This window comes from Neurospora hispaniola, assembly GCF_033458365.1.
Source record: "Neurospora hispaniola strain FGSC 10403 chromosome Unknown B0T23scaffold_4, whole genome shotgun sequence".
NCBI lineage: Eukaryota > Fungi > Ascomycota > Sordariomycetes > Sordariales > Sordariaceae > Neurospora > Neurospora hispaniola.
Genome location: NW_026944409.1, coordinates 2,189,918 through 2,202,280, shown reverse-complemented (window position 1 = coordinate 2,202,280; position 12,363 = coordinate 2,189,918). Strand labels below are relative to the sequence as shown.

Below are 12,363 nucleotides of genomic sequence, written 5' to 3'. Positions count from 1 at the left end.
TTACCACTTCAATAATTGCCCACTTGCTCGAAGCATCATCCAGCGCCGTGGTAGCCCTTTATGTAGCACACCATCAGCTGATGTTAGGAAAATCCAGCCTCACGAGCTTCAGAGGAGTGTCATATGCAATTAGAGAATCACCAGGAAACATATTGAGCTCACCTACCGAAGCCGGCCGCCGAACATTTGAGATCATCCGCCATGCACCGATAGCCAGACCTTAGAGCGGAATACCAAGCCACCAAAATGACATAAAGCCAAAGTGTATTGACGCAGCGAGCGGACTTCCAGTAAGCAGACGTACCGGCAAGCTAGGTAGTTGGTGCATCTTACTACCTAGCTGGTTCAAACATCGAATCGATGAGCGAAGTTAAGATATCAAAACGCCGATCATCCTCTGGGTCTTTTATGAATACGTCTCCACTGAGTTTCCTTGAAGCTCCTAACACCCAGTCAACAGATGATCAAATCTGCGCCTGACATTCCGGACCTGCACGAGTCATATACTAAGCGGCAAGTTGATACCGGATGCGGTGAAATACATGATCTGTCTGTTGGAACAGGTTGAAAACTTGCAAACTGAAATTTCCAGTTGGGATTAATCATACACCTTGTACACTTCCGGACGGACTGGGGTGTTTGACTAACAGTATCTTTCCCTTACCATCGTTCGGTCCAACATGTGAAAGACATACCCTCTCCAACATGTGCCAGCACAAACGGCTCGGCAATAGATGTGTGCCAACAGATCAGAAAGAAGCCTTTCTGAATGCCTCAGGCTAATAAACCCCATCATTTTTTTTTTTTTTTCTGCATTCACAAGACAATGGAAATGCGTTGCGCAACCAATCAACCAACCACTGTCCATCCGAGCGAGGCTGTGCCGGTTCGTCTCAGCCCTAAACGACCCGCTTGTCAATTTGAGGTTCAACTGTTTCCGGTCCCTTGGGACACCAACGGTTGCTCAGATCTGCCCATTTTGACAAACTAGACTATCCACCAATCCACCAACATGGTAGCCCGATGAGCCGCCTTGATCACTGCCGAGCAAAGTGGAACATTTCACTGCCTGTCATCGTATTTCGTAAAGAAGGGTGATTTTGCAAGCCCCATCCGGCAGATGAACTGGCAAAGAAGGAGACAACGATTCCAGGCTGTCATACCGTGTACAGTATACCGAACGCAAGCGGGTTTAGTTTGACAGTTGGCCGTTGATGATACTGAGAGCGATGGAGAAAAACTGGCAAGGTCACAGGGAGTGTTGATCAATGGGTATGACATGACATGGACATCACTGTCTCACCGTGGAGTGTTTCAACCTCACAAGGCTCTCTCACGACCGGCGCGGAAACACCAAAACTACCTCTGGTTTGATTTTCGATTCGGGGTCATAGCAGGCAACAACAACAACCGCGACTAGTATAATGGGATTCTATTCAATTTATAACTCATCTGACATCTAGATAACAGGAGCCAGGCATGGGCACTACGTTTATCGCATGGCTGTAGGCCAGGAAGGAGGCATGAATCACCAGCCAGAGTCGCCGGACCTGCGTTAAACGGTTTGACTTGACATGGCATGCTGTCCAGGGCGATACACGGCCGGATTCTTATTCACAATACATCTCCCGTAAGTAAACTTGATGTAAGCTCATTATAGATGGTTTCGATAACTCGGTACCCACGCATCGCAATCAAGCTCCGCGCAAGTCCATACTAGAAACTATCCTGATTCTAGTCTATACATATAGAAGATGGTAAGGGCGGCAACGATTATGGCCAGTCACCCGTCCGTCACCATCTATGTCTTACATATCGCCAAGTATGAGAATAACAACATGATGCTGTCCTCTAGCCAAGTTGAAGAAAGATGCACGCGCCCACCCCCGGACAATGCATCAAGATAGGAAAGAGAAAAATTGGTATATCGCAAATGCAAACAAAAAGCACACAGAGAAATCCTTGACTGGTCGGAAAGAGGAAGCAAAGCTTTTGTTATACCAGAGAAGAACCGAGTTTTAGCAAGGAAAGAAAAGGAGACAAGTCTGACAGGACAGATCAGTCTATCAATGACCGTTTAGTCATCGAACTTGATGCCGCCGACGGCGGAGGTGTCAATGCGCCCGCCCCGGTAGCTGCCCCTCTTCTTCTTGTTCTTCTCCTTGGTGAAGCCCTTGCCTCTGGTGACGATCAAATCCTCGTGCGCCTTCTGGCCCCACTCGTGACCGGCGAAAGCGTTGGAAGCGAGACGCGGGTCAACAACGACGTCCTTGCGCACGCGAGAGAAGGGCTGGATCTCCTTCTTGGGTAGGGGTCCATTGGCCTTGCCCCGGTTGTTGGTCTTCTCCTCGGTGGTAGGGACAGGAGTGGACTCGGTGGAAGCCTTGAGCGTGGCGGAGGAGTCGGAGCCGTTGGTGGAAGCGGCCTTCTTCTTCTCAGTCTTCTTCTCATCCTCAGAGTCGGACGAAGAATCGCTAGAAGAGCTGTCGCTGGAGGAGCTGTCAGACTTGGTAGCCTTCTTGGCTTCCTTCTTGACCTCCTTCTTCTCAGCCTCGGACTCAGAAGAGTCAGAGTCGGAGTCCGAGCTGGAATCGGAATCAGACGAAGAGTCCGAAGATGAGTCAGAATCGCTGGAGCTCGAATCCGAATCAGAAGAAGAGTCGGAGGAAGAAGAGTCTGAGCTAGACTCGGAAGAAGATTCGGAGGACGAAGAGTCGGAAGAGGACGAGTCCGAAGACTCCTCCTTCTTGGCGGCAGCGGCCTTCTTGGGGGATGCAGCCTTAGCGGCGGGCTTCTTCTTGTCGTCTTCGGATTCGGAGGAAGAAGACGAGTCGGAGGAGGAGTCAGATGAAGACTCAGAAGAGGAGGAAGAAGACTCGGCAACCTTCTGCTTCTTGGCCTTGGGGGCCTCGTCCTCGGAGCTGGAAGAGTCGCTGGAGGAAGAATCGGACGACGAGGAAGAGCTCTCAGAGCTGGACTCGGCCTTGCGCTTCAGAGGGTTGGTGGCGGAGGCGGCGGCCTTGGTCTTCTTGGCCTCATCCTCGCTGGAGCTGGAGTCGCTAGAGCTGTCGCTCGAAGAGTCGCTGCTGCTAGAGCTTGAGGACTCGGCCTTTTTGGCGGAGGCTTCTTTCTTCTTCTCATCTTCGCTGTCGCTATCGCTGTCACTGTCCGAAGACTCGGACTCGCTAGAGCTGCTGCTCTCGTCATCGCTGTCGCTATCATCGCCGCTGGTGCTACCAGCCTGCTTGGGCTTGGCCTCCCAGGTCTGGAAAATGGAGACGAGGGAAGCGTCGGAGGACTTCTTTTCCCAGCCGTTCTTGGTGATCTGCTTAGTGAATTCGGTGGCAGCGTCTCCGAAGTTGTTCTCGGTGAGGAATTTCTCAACGGCGGCGAGGAGCTGGGCGGAAGGCTGGGCGGCAGCCTTCTTCTTGTCGCCCGACTTCTTGACGACCTTCTTGGTGCCGGCCATTTTGGGTTTTTGTTCAGTAGAAGGCTCTGAGGCAGGAGCGGTCGACGAGGAGGTGGTGTTGTTGGAGAAGAGCCAGGAAGGCAGGGCGGACATGGAGGTGAGAATGCAAAAACACCAGAAGGATCCTCTGAAACTCGAACAAAGATCGGTTCTGGACAAAGGACGCGGGCGCGCTGGGCGAGGATCGACTGTGGAATTCGAAATTCAATGGGCCCCGCGACGGACGACTGGCAAAAATTTACGGGGCCTTGGCCGAATTGGGCCAGACCGCCTTCCAGTTTGGGTTTCTGCCGCACTTCTCCGCCCTTTGGCCTGCCCTTGGCATCTTGTATTCGGGTACCTCGTCCCATGTTTCTTGCTGCAGCTGTCGGCCAGTGGCAAGGCGGGGTATCCTTGCTGTATCGTCCCCAGCGACGGGATAAGGTCAAAGCTTACTACTGTCGGTGTATGCTCTTACATGCATAGTCACACTCATTGGCATAAACTGTTATTGTTCGCCGATGCTGACCCTGCTCACAACCCATACTCGTCAGGTCTTCAAAATCGACCGTCTGACTAGACGAGTACATCCCTTCTTGAACACTCGTGATCCAGTTGTTGATATTGGATCGTTTATAGAATTGGATGGCACGTTCAGAAATGAAAGATGGACGCCTTACTAATAATTCAAAAGTCATTCGACTCCAGGCTCACATCGCCACGAAGCCCCTCAACGGCTTACTTTTCGCTGGTCCACGAAGGGTGTTGGCAGTTATTCCGCCAGGCAGCCGAATAAGCTCGACTCCTATTTGCTCTCATATTCGGACTTTTCGCTTGCAGCGTTTCAATGTTCGGACAGCATAAGGAGCTCCAGATTCAGTGCCCCTTGGCCACAAAACTGCTGACGGGTGGAGGCCATTCATCGCTAAGGCAAAGCTGTTTCTTCGTATTGCTGGCAACGGACGCGTCACGGCGATGATGGCCCCGCAGGAGCTGCCTTATGAAACCATTTCAGAGGGGATATGTGAGGCTCAGCACCTGCTAGAGTCAGGGATCTATAAATGAGAAATCCTGACTTTGTTTGATGATGGCTACTTTTTCTGAATCTCTACTGTAAATCACATTTTGTACTCTTGATATCACTTGTTGCCGCCTTTGACTTCTCTTTCCCAGAACTCCATCGCCAAATTTTACCAAGATGAGCGAAACCTCTCCCTCCTCCCCCGTCCTCGCCTCAACAGACACCAACCCGCCCAAAGGAGGACCTGGTCTCAACGCCTCCCTCTTCCTCGAACCTTCTCCCGCCTCTGCCCCTTCCGAAACCGAGGGCTGCCTTGCCGCCGACGATGATTTCGATAGCGATGATGACAACGACAACAACAAGGTCACCAAAAGGTTCGGAATCAGTGCCTCCCTGGTGATGATCACCCGCCTCATCCTCTTCGTTCTCACCCTCGCCAACATCATCACCTGGGCCGTCGCCGGAAGACTTGGCAATAACGGCTTTGTGGTGGTCATCTTCGTTGAACTGATCTTCATGTTGATCACGAACGGGTGCTTTATCTTGAAGCTGGTGCGGGAGAACCGGCGCAGCAATGTCCGTGGTCTTAACTTCAAGATTCCTAGGATCTCACTCGCGGTTGGAGACTGGTTCTGTGTCCTTGGCGGTAAGGACTTCTTGGGGCAGAAGTGGATGGATGGTGATAAGAAGACGTGGAGAGTGAGACGCCTTCTTGTGAGGCTGTTTGGGGTGTTTATCGAGTTGTATTTTGGGATAACGTTGATCGTTTTTACGAGTAAGTCCCCCCATAGGTTACTGGTTTTTCGAGTCGAGGAACAGGCCATTCAACAGAAATAGACTACTGACACGGAACCGGCAATCAACTAGAGTGCGCCTTCGACGATGCTTGGTGGTACTACTTGAACAGCTGGCAAGCTCCTCTCATCATTGGATATGTTATCGGGTATGTTACTATCTGAACGCGAAGCCCATGATTTGTGTTCAGTACTGATATCTTCCATCTATATCTACAGAAGCTTCCAGCTTCTCGCCGTCATCCTCGACCAGATCAAGCCGCTTGGCCGGAGAACTACCATCGAAATCGCATACCACAGTGATGGACCTGTGCAAAAGGATTATTACATTCAACTCCCCGTTGAGACCGAGGCCGAGGCAGGGAATCCTCCGATGTCCATCGCCGCTTGATTATACGCCTCTATACATACGGTAAACAGGGACTTCTTCCACTGACTCGTCTGGGATCTTGAAACTTTGCAACAGTGGTGAGGGAGCACAAGGTTGTGAGTTGGTAACTTTACGGACGATGAACAGAAGCTATTACACGGACGACAATATGCAATGAATAAAACCGAAAACTGGCAACATGGATAAAAACACGCCAGACTCCTTAGCTTGCGGATAAATAATATACATGTTGCCCTTTTTTTGTTTTTTCATCCCGCACAGCTTTATACGAGCGTCGCTGTATCCAAGATCTAGGCTTTGATGAACATGAACCACCACCACTGATTCACTGCGCACACTTCTCCCACACCTCTACGCCAGTAAGCCACGTACTTCCAACCATCATAAGCCCAATCATGCCCGGCCAGTCTGGAAACCACCCAACAACAGCACCCGGCTGAGCAAGATCAAGCAAATCAGCCGTGATCCTACGTTTGGTCCGCATACGACGATCCATCCGAATCGCCATCCTCTGCTCCTCTTCTGCCCTTTGTTCCAACGCAGCACGCTGGCGCTCCTCCTCCTTGAGTTGATTGCCATGCCCATCATCCGCTTGTGTTCCTGTCTCGTTCTCCTTTTCCGTCTCAGAAGTTCCATCACTGGCAGCACCACCACCACCACCAGCCAGGTCGCGGTCATACACCAGCCTGACCACACCCCCAATCACCCCGCAAACAAGCGCAAACAACCAAAACCTTTGACCTTCCACATGCAAAAACCTATTGACCTCTGGGCCCCACGGGTCCAGCCCCGGTACGCCCAGCGCCGCGCAGAATCCCAGCGTCTCGAAGAGGAGGTACATCCCATTGAAACTCTTGGACATGATGTCCAACCACATGCAGTACATACCCACCTCGCTCTTGTCGATTTCAGTTTGTGCCTGGTACTGGTAATAGAGAGTCGAAGCAGAATGAAAACTGTCCAAGAAGCGAAAGATCCTGAAGAAGCGGCGGCCTTGTGCTAATCTTGAGCGGACGCCTAGAGCAGTGGTGATGACTTGGGATTCTGCTTTGGCTGACGGGGAAAAGAGTTCTTTGGAGGGTGGAGATAAGTTGGATGTGCTGCTCAAAAAGAAGAAGCCAAGGAGGATGCGGAGGGAGGAGAGGATGAGGACGAAGATGGAGCGGATGGAGGGGATGTGGGCGATGCATTGGGCGAGGGCCTGGAAGAGGCGGAAGGTACGTTCGAGACCAGCTAAGAGAAGAAGAGGGCGTTAATCCAGGTTGAACGGACTGTGGTTTGCAGTGGATGAGTGTTGGGTTGGAAAAGCGCAGTAGAGAGAGTATTAAGTGCCCTCAGCAAGGTTATGGAGAACGAAAAGGGAGTGCATCAAACTCACAGGCATCTGTCCCAAACTTGATGAGAGTCTCAAAGTTGCTTCGCTTTTTCACCTTTATCCGCTCAACCATCACCACAACCCTCTTGCCATCAGATGCAGCCACAGCCGCCCCCCGTTCGTTCATCGTGGTGTCCATGTTTTGACTCATCCCCTCACGAACCTCAAAACTCGACGTGCGTGTATGTAGGTATGTGTGCTTCAAACTCACAAACACAAATTCAACACACCAATCCTTCAAGACCCAGTCCCCTTCCCACCACCTGGTCCGCCTCCCCCTCCCTGTCCTCCTCCTCCTCCCTTGCCCTGCCCCTGCGTACCCCTCTTCTTTTTCTTCTCCTTCTCCTTTGCGTCCTTATCGGCTTGTTGCCGACCACCCAGCAACGGACCAGCCAACAATCCTCCCACGTCCTGAGTCGACCCGGTCCTCAGCGACAGCGAGTAATAATAATAATAACCCCGGAAACTGGGGATGCTCGTGGGACGGGTGATGTGCGCGCCGGGCCCGCGGGCAAGAGAGGTGGATGCGTGGCGGGCGTGGATGCCGAAGGAGGAGCCAACGATGGAGGCGGATGAGGGTGGGAGGGAGGAGGTGGATTGGGAGCGTTGGTGGGAGAAGCCGCTTGGGGGCATTTGGTGATGTGAGGGTGGGTGTGTATGTGTTTGTATTTTGCTATTTGAGAGGGAGTCCAGTAGAGGGTTGAAGCTTGTTGAATTCAAGAATATTGCGGTCTGGTGGTGAAGGTAGTGAGGTTGTGAGTGTTTGAGAGTAGATGATTTTTCCCATAAAAGCGGTAAAGATTATTTGAGCTTTTTGAATGAGATGATCTTCAGGAGCAAGCCTGTTGTAATGTGAATCAAGAGTCGATTTGTACAGCCAAAACAGGACCCATCGGCGTGACTGTTTACGACCCCTTATGAACCTGAATTAGGAAAAACCGAGGGGCAGAAGAAGGCTGTGAAGCTGTGTTTTTGGTGTCTTGAGAGGTGTTCATTGGGCAGGCATGGAGCCCTGGGAAGATTGACAGGTCATCAGGGTCCCCAGAAAAAGGCCGTTCTCGGTTGTGGACGAGTGGAAACACGCGCGCGGGAGCACCCTGAACTGCTCCCCGGACATTAAGTGGAGGTTGCTGGGATGATGGCTGGATCTGTTCTGGGCCTGAGTTGTCAACGGTTCCATAGCGGAATGAAAATCATCACCACCAAAACAACAACACATGTGATCTGACGGGATCATCGACAATATCTGACATTTCGCCTCACCACTTTGTGTCTCATCCAAATTTCATGCCCCACCTGGTCAAGGGCACACCATATTTGCAAGACGTAAAGGCCAAAATAAATACAATAACATAAGCCCAACTGAGGAAGTCTAAAGTTTCTACGGCATGGCTTTTGTGCACAGACGTATGATACAGACACGCTCTAAAAGCGGCCGGTTTTCTCTATGTTGGGCTTATAACAAAGAAGGCTCTATGCGTACTGGGAACGCACTTTCTTCGGCCTCCATCCTGTTGTTGATTATTCACTTGAAAGCCATGCACCAAGCACTGTTGTCTTTAGACCGCTTACATGCCAGGCGAGACGAGCTTGCCCTGTTGTCTGGCATTGCGTTGCCAGCCACCAGCAAGAGCCTCACCACCGTTCTCCTGGGCAAACTTCCGCATACGGGCCTCCAGCTCGGGCCGGAAGTGGCGGATGAGGCCTTGAATAGGCCAGGCAAAAGCTTCGCCGAGAGCTGAACCAACCATTGTCAGTACCAATCAACAATGATCATGGAACAAAGCAAATAGACCTACCGCAAATGGTGTGACCTTCAACCTGCTTGGTCAACTCCTGGAGCATATCAATCTCCCTCTCGCGGCCCTGACCCTTCTCGAAACGCTTCATAATCTGCTCGGTCCACTTGCTGCCTTCACGGCAAGGTGTGCATTGGCCGCAGGATTCATGGCGGTAGAAGTGGCTTAGTCGGGAAATGGCGCGGACGACATCAGTGCTCTTGTCCATGACGATAAGGGCGGCGGTACCCAGACCGGACTGGCTGTCCTTGAGCGCATCGAAATCCATCAACTGGCTATCGCAGATGTGCTTGGGCAGGATAGGCGTCGAGGATCCACCGGGAATGACGGCCAAAAGGTTATCCCAGCCACCGCGGACACCGCCGCAGTGCTTATCAATAAGCTCACGCATCGGGATGCTCATCTCCTCCTCAACAGTGCACGGGTTGTTGACGTGGCCGCTGATGCAGAAAAGCTTGGTACCCTGGTTGCGCTCACGGCCGAAGCCGGCAAACCAGCTGCCACCACGGCGGCAGATGGTGGGAGCGACAGCGATAGTCTCGACGTTGGCAACAGTCGAAGGGCAACCGAACAGACCGACGGCGGCGGGGAAAGGAGGCTTCAGACGGGGCTTTCCGGGCTTGCCCTCAAGAGACTCGATCAAACTGGTCTCCTCGCCGCACACGTAGGCACCGGCACCGCGGTGGAGGTAGACATCGAAATCGTAGCCGGAGCCGCAGGCATTCTTTCCGATAAGCCCATCAGCATAAGCCTCGTTGATGGCGTTCTGCAAGATGGCAGCCTCCTGGATGAATTCGCCACGGATGTAGATGTAGGCAGCAGTAGCATTCATGGCACGGCCGGCGACCAAGCAGCCCTCGACAAGTTTGTGGGGATCCTTGCGCATGATCTCGCGGTCCTTGCAGGTACCCGGCTCACCCTCATCGGCATTGACGACCAAATAACGGGGCTTGTCGTCCTTGTCCCAGTCCTTGAAGTTCATGAACGACTGACATGCAAGAGATAACAGTCAGTAAGCATGCCGATTGAATTTATTTTCTAGAAGCCCGTTTTGCAAACACACCCATTTGAGTCCCGAGGGGAAACCAGCTCCACCACGGCCTCTAAGACCAGAGGCCTTGACCTCGCCAATGATCCAGTCGTGACCCTTGAGGAGAATCTCCTTGGTCTTGTGCCAGTCGCCCATCTTTTTCGCATGCTTCAGGTCGGGCGGGTAACGGCCGTAGAGGTTCTGGAAGATGCGATCCTGGTCCTTGAGACCGCCGTAGTGGCGTACGGGATTGGCAGAGCCATCTTGGACGGTCGCAAAGGTTCGGCATTGCTCGACGGCGGCGCGCGAGAGGGTCCTGGCCGACGCCTTGGTGGGCGCCGCGGTACGTGAAAGCATGATGGAAGTCGTATCTGCTCCAGACTCAGAGCAGTGTGGGGTATGCCTATGGAGGCCGGGAGCGGGAGGGGCGGACTCTGGGGTGTCGTTGTCGGGGATGGGGACTCGAGAGGAGTGGGTTGAGGTTATTCCACTTTCCCACCTGTTCGGTCCCCCGTTGGGGCTGGTTTGCCTCGCTACATTATAAGTTCATGGACGTAACCGGTTCTTCCCTCATCCTGATTGGCCGTTTACTGTAGGCTTAGGTGTGGCGCTTGGGCCTGTGGCGGAAGCTTGGTGCTCCGATGTGCACTGCAGACGCCAGACGGAGGGGTGCAATGAAGTCGGAAGCTGTGACCAACTGGCTGGACCAGCTCCGTCGACCGACATCTTGCGCTTTGTTCCTGCGTCAAAGATGCCCTTCTCTTTCGTCCCAAGGTGCGCTATGCAGCGGCGCATGTTGTCCAGATCAAAAGTTGGAAAGAGTTGAAGATTACAAGAGGTCCATGAGAATTTAAAGACCTCAGACCCAACAGATCCATCATCCGCGAGTCAGGGATGCCCTTTGCAAACGTCAAGCATGCATGACTAGCAAATCCCCGCCCACCGAACCCTACGACCTCCATCTTCATCTCCATCAACTCCATAAACTTTGACGATAGCGTCCGAGCTTGAAGCTTCCAAAGCTTCCACCCCGGGCATCGGCCATCCGAGATCTAGAGTTCCGTCCGATCGAGCGACCAATACCAACCAAAGGACCGACCGCCAGATTTTGAGACAAGATCTCTTTGGCAAGACAATCACGAATAAACACCCATTGTGACAACACATCACTCACCATAAGTGATTTGGCACCAAAAACACAAACGAAACACAGCAATAATGTCATCAGCAACCCCCTCCCCCGTCCCCAGCTCCGCCCACGGGCACCACAAACGGCACTCCATCCTGCCCGCCGTCTCCCAATCCGGCCCAAAGCCCCCCGTGCAATTCTCCTCGTCCTGCACCATCGCCGACAGCGCCCTGCTCACGGGCCCGCACACCATTATCGTCAGCACCGAGAGCGTGATCCACCCGCGCGCGCGGCTCGAGTCGCTAGGCGGTCGCGTCACGGTTGGACGGCGCTGCATCGTGCATGAGCGAGCTTGCTTGGGGGCGGCTGACCTCCAGGGGAGGTACCACAAGGGGAGTCCGGATAAGGAGGGCCGCTCGATGGGCGCGGTAACGCTGGGGGACTACGTGACTGTCGAGGTGGGCGCGCAGGTTGAAAGCGGCGGGACGGTGATTGGGGAGGGCACGACGGTGGGCATTGGGACGAGGGTTGGGGCGGGGGCTGTTGTTGGGAAGGTAAGTTCAACTTTAACAACATGGGGTGATCTCGCTCCAGTGCTCATGGTGTCGTCGTGCCTTTATAAGACTTGACTGGACTGGACTGACGCATTGATACTGCCACAGCATTGCACTCTAACCGCCAACAGCACCGTTGCAGCAGGTGAGGTTATTCCAGACTACACGGTGATTTACTCAAACGGCCTACGGAGAATCGACAGGAGAGGAGTGTCGGATCTGAAGAACAAAGCACAAGCGCGCCAAATCGATGTTCTTAGGCGAATGATACCCAGCAACCCTGGAAAGTTCCAATGATACCCAGAGGACTCCCTGGTGTGCTGGTAATGACTTCACATGCGGTGCTCTGTTGTTCTGGCTGCAAGTGAAGGCGACTTATCATCACAGAAATCTTGCGATGATTGCATCCCAGAACCCACCGATATCGCATGGCATACAGAAAGAGGCATGTCAAAAGGGCTTTGGCTATCAATTCCCGCCATACCAGAGCTATGAATGCATAAGAAAGGAGAGGTACAGCTCGACTCTGCGGGAAAAAAAAAAAATGAAAGAAAAGAGGGAAATAACTGGCGTGTCGTGACAGGAATACGATCGTGCTATGGGAGAAGAGGAAAAAGATGGATATTGACGAAGTGGAAATGCATCACCGAGGGAAAAAGGTAGCTCGGATTCCGATGTTGCGGAAAATGCAAAAAATTGAAGGAACGATCGGGAATTGAGCCCGACGTGGGGGTCGAACCCACAACCTTGAGATTACGGAGGAACTCCTTAAGAGTCTCACGCTCTACCGATTGAGCTAGCCGGGCAAGCGGCTATCAATCA

General features: G+C 52.8%; 6 protein-coding genes and 1 non-coding gene across 7 annotated transcripts; 2 read left to right on the top strand and 5 right to left on the bottom strand.

Moving 5' to 3' along the window:
• Positions 1-1,648: 1,648 nt before the first annotated feature.
• Positions 1,649-3,718, bottom strand: B0T23DRAFT_379852 (SRP40, C-terminal domain-containing protein). Its single transcript, XM_062837173.1, has one exon. It carries the CDS (start codon positions 3,560-3,562, stop codon positions 2,078-2,080), a length of 1,485 nt encoding a protein of 494 aa, XP_062692976.1. The 5' UTR covers positions 3,563-3,718; the 3' UTR covers positions 1,649-2,077.
• A 678-nt stretch (positions 3,719-4,396) lies between these two features.
• B0T23DRAFT_143544 (uncharacterized protein) lies at positions 4,397-5,817 on the top strand. Its single transcript, XM_062832408.1, has 3 exons — positions 4,397-5,244; positions 5,337-5,412; positions 5,483-5,817. Exons 1-3 carry the CDS (start codon positions 4,647-4,649, stop codon positions 5,652-5,654), a joined length of 846 nt encoding a protein of 281 aa, XP_062692975.1. The 5' UTR covers positions 4,397-4,646; the 3' UTR covers positions 5,655-5,817.
• Positions 5,818-5,979: 162 nt separating this feature from the next.
• B0T23DRAFT_317285 (uncharacterized protein) lies at positions 5,980-7,662 on the bottom strand (the record flags this gene model as incomplete). Its single annotated transcript, XM_062834995.1, has 3 exons — positions 5,980-6,887; positions 7,033-7,199; positions 7,274-7,662. The coding sequence occupies 3 exons, from the start codon at positions 7,660-7,662 to the stop codon at positions 5,980-5,982; spliced, it is 1,464 nt and encodes a 487-aa protein (XP_062692974.1).
• Positions 7,663-8,263: 601 nt separating this feature from the next.
• B0T23DRAFT_338019 (NADH-ubiquinone oxidoreductase 51 kDa subunit, mitochondrial) lies at positions 8,264-10,351 on the bottom strand. The gene is made up of 3 exons (XM_062835835.1): positions 9,892-10,351; positions 8,829-9,816; positions 8,264-8,767 (listed from the first exon to the last, which is right to left on the bottom strand). Exons 1-3 carry the CDS (start codon positions 10,213-10,215, stop codon positions 8,598-8,600), a joined length of 1,482 nt encoding a protein of 493 aa, XP_062692973.1. The 5' UTR covers positions 10,216-10,351; the 3' UTR covers positions 8,264-8,597.
• Positions 10,352-10,556: 205 nt separating this feature from the next.
• B0T23DRAFT_143509 (uncharacterized protein) lies at positions 10,557-10,959 on the bottom strand. Its single transcript, XM_062832405.1, has one exon. The coding sequence runs from the start codon at positions 10,839-10,841 to the stop codon at positions 10,638-10,640; it is 204 nt and encodes a 67-aa protein (XP_062692972.1). The 5' UTR covers positions 10,842-10,959; the 3' UTR covers positions 10,557-10,637.
• Positions 10,960-11,937, top strand: B0T23DRAFT_143510 (trimeric LpxA-like protein). Its single transcript, XM_062832406.1, has 2 exons — positions 10,960-11,541; positions 11,650-11,937. The coding sequence occupies exons 1-2, from the start codon at positions 11,077-11,079 to the stop codon at positions 11,836-11,838; spliced, it is 654 nt and encodes a 217-aa protein (XP_062692971.1). The 5' UTR covers positions 10,960-11,076; the 3' UTR covers positions 11,839-11,937.
• A 322-nt stretch (positions 11,938-12,259) lies between these two features.
• B0T23DRAFT_t175 lies at positions 12,260-12,347 on the bottom strand. Its single transcript has one exon. It is a non-coding gene; the product is annotated as a tRNA-Lys (tRNA).
• Between the last annotated feature and the right edge of the window lie 16 nt (positions 12,348-12,363).